Source organism: Hippocampus comes, unplaced genomic scaffold (genome assembly GCF_001891065.2).
Source record: "Hippocampus comes isolate QL1 unplaced genomic scaffold, H_comes_QL1_v1.1 scaffold239, whole genome shotgun sequence".
NCBI lineage: Eukaryota > Metazoa > Chordata > Actinopteri > Syngnathiformes > Syngnathidae > Hippocampus > Hippocampus comes.
In genome coordinates, this window is record NW_017804884.1 from 26,550 (window position 1) to 29,814 (window position 3,265).

General features: G+C 41.6%; 1 protein-coding gene across 2 annotated transcripts in view; it reads right to left on the reverse strand.

Moving 5' to 3' along the window:
* The window catches only part of LOC109523461 (breast carcinoma-amplified sequence 3 homolog), a 37,513-nt gene that overhangs the window by 26,409 nt on the left and 7,839 nt on the right, over nt 1–3,265 (reverse strand). For both annotated transcript variants that reach the window (XM_019882637.1, XM_019882645.1), the window contains exon 3: nt 2,624–2,678. In XM_019882637.1, coding sequence (XP_019738196.1) covers nt 2,624–2,678 — 55 coding nt within the window. The remainder of the gene's footprint in view (nt 1–2,623; nt 2,679–3,265) is intronic.

Genomic DNA, 3,265 nt, shown 5'->3' on the forward strand with positions numbered 1-3,265 from the left:
ACGGGCAGCAGCTCGATTTCCTTCTTTAACTGCCAGAGTGATCGCTTTTAGGTTAAAAGCTGCATCATATGCTTTTCGTCTGGTATTCTCCATGTTGATCCGGGTTAGAAGAAAGACTGAAATAAGGAAGTTGTGATTACCGGTAATCATACAATTTCATTGGACCCCTGTGTACTTCTCATTGATTTTATTGGTCGACTGTTGCCGAGTAGCACATTTTTCCCCCGCTACGGCAAAAAGAGCGGAAGTTGTGATTAGTCATACAATCTCATTGGACCTCAGTGAAAGACTCATTCATTTTATTGGTCCATGTTTTTCCCGCGATGGAAAAAAAAAATTCAAAAGCCGCTTCATATTACACGTCGCAGTGTTGAAAGTGTGGAAAAAAAGTAGCGGCTTGTAATCCGGAATTTACGGTATTTATAATCTATGTTTGGGTTTCTTAAATATTTTTGTTTGAGTAAACATTTTGCTGAGTGTCTCTTCTATTTGGAGCAGTACTTGATACTAAAAAGACACTGGCTCATAGTTACTACACTAAACTCAGTACAGGTTTGCAGTCATAATTAGGCTGCTACTTTTCTCAAATGCATTTGGCCACATAAAGAAAATAAGTTAACATAGTTTTGATGGTTCTTCATGATTTTTCCTATTCAAAGTGATGAATGAGCACATAACTACATTTTTTTTTACAAATTTACAGGTACATCCATCCATTCGTTAATTTTCCACTCATTCCAAATATGCATTGCGTGAGTTGGTGATGGATGGGGTGGGGTAAATGTGTTTGGGACGAACCAATCTCCCTCATCTTTGCAATGCAAATTTGGGAAGCGTATCAGCATAATATGGACATTTGTGATGACAGAAATAATTCTGACTGTGCATTTGAGACATGCATCAATGATGTGACGTCATCTTCAGCAGACGTCTCAATCAAATGATGACATCGGGGAGTGATCGTCTCATTACCCCAAATGTTTGTACCACCTCCCACCTCATTCCTTTATCAATCTCCTCCCCCCTTAATCAAATTTCTGATGGGAGGTGAAGTATGTAAACAGAGGAGCGTGGACCGAGGAACATGCAATTAGACAAATGAGATGACCCCTTTGAAAAGCCTTGTTTGTCATATGGAAGTTTATTTTGGGGACATTTTTAGTGTGGTGTGCATTCAGTTATTGCCAGCGATTTCGACATTAATGGCTAAAATGTGAACTGATCTTTATCTAAGTCACAACAATATATCATTTTCTAGAAATAATGACACAATGGATGGATGACACAAACAATTGGGTTTCTATGTTTCCACTGTACACAATATCTAAACATCAATTCAGGGAGGAAAAAGCATGTGAACTTTTGGATTTAGTAGCTGGTTGAGCCTCCTTTGACATCAATAACCACAAACAAATATTTTATGCAGGTGGAACTTTCGACCATTACTCCTTTCAAAGCTATTTCAGATCTACAATATCATTGGGAATCGCCCTATTTCAGATGATGGCAAAAGTACTCCATTTTCAACAGATGGAAGGACAACACCAAATGTTTGTGCTGAATGTGCAATATACATGGATATGTCCTAAGTCCATCCATCTCTCCGTTATCTGAAGTGCTTATCCCCACGAGGGCCACGGGTGTGCTGGAGCCTAACACAGTTGTTTCGGGCAGCAGGCGGGGTACACCCAGAACTGGTTGCCAGACAATCGCAAGGCACACATAGACGAACAACCATTCGTGCGCACAATCATACCTAGGGAAAATTTAGAAAGGAAAACATGCAAACTCCACACAGGAAGGCGGGGGTGGATTCAAGTCTATGACCTCTGAGCTGTTTGGTGGACGTGGTAGCCAGTCAACCACTGTGCCACCATACATACAAAGTGTAATTTGGAGCTTAATGTTGAAGTTCTGCCAAGCGAAACCACAATTGGTGGTTTTACTGTCTTTACAGTTGCTCGGACTCCCTTCATAATTCACTTTTGGGGGACAGGCCCAGCAATTGCTTGTTTGCATCAAACAGGAACACTCAAAACAGATTCATTTCAACAAGGCTAGAAATGGAGTGTGAAAAGTATACTGTACTTATTGATCCTTAGGGTATTTTGAAAAAAGCATGTTGCAGAAATTAAGAGGAGGAAAAAAGAAAGATGAAGATGGCATACATGGGTTCATGGAAATGCCTAAAAAAATGCGTTCGCAAATAGCTCTTCCAGCCTTGTACTACCGGGGGAAAACAGATATTTTGAAGGACATAAAATACATGTAATTTGAATTGGCCAGTAGAGATATGTTGTTGTATGAGTTGTGTTATTTATTGAAGTGCAATTTATTTTTCATCTAAAGTATTTCATTGTTCCACATTTTGATACAAACGTTCAACATACTTAAGAACTTGAATTTTTCTTCTTAAAAAGGTTTGAATTATTTTTGCTCCAATATCATCACTATAGCAGTGGAATTTAAAAAAAAAAAAAGGATATTATCACTTATAATGATATTTTCTGCAAAATTATATTTTCTTCAAAAAAAATGTGTTATCATGACAGGCTTACATCTCCAATTAACGTCACACATCCTAACACCCAATAAGAGTTAATTAAGAGCAGAGAACACTTACCTGAGGGACAACATCTTGCAAAAAAGTCACCACACTTTCCATGTAAGACTGCTCCCTATGACAACAAAACATCATTGTCATTGAAAATAGCAAATGGTTGAAGGCTTCCAAATACCAAGGTATTGGAGGAAAGGAATGGACTCTATGCACGCAGCACTTCCGCATTTGGTATAAGATGGCTTGCAGTTAGGCCAAACAAAAAAGATAGTGTGTTTCCGGTAACATGAAATGTCAGCATAAGGTCGGTAGGTCGGACAAAGTTTTTTTTTTAATCTTTTTTTTTTTTCCATCAAAAATTTAAACAAAATAACCATAAAACATAAAACAAGGAGACATTGAACCCCCCACTCGCCGCCTAAGGCGGCGAGAGAGTTGGGTGCCCGGCGGCAGGGTGTTAGGTTCCGAGGTTGGCCGGGTCGCGATGGCAACGGTGGGGAGAGGTCCCCGACGCCGGCGCAACGCGCACCGACTGACCCCGCGACCAACACCGTCCCCTACCCCTGCGACGCCCATAACGCCACCGCCGCCGTCCCGCCACTCCGCGGCCGGCGCCACCGCCACCTATTTGGCGGACGGTGCGCCGACGAGTGCGCGGACGCGTGGGTCGGCGGTCCGGGAACGCCGACGGGCGCGGGAGACGGG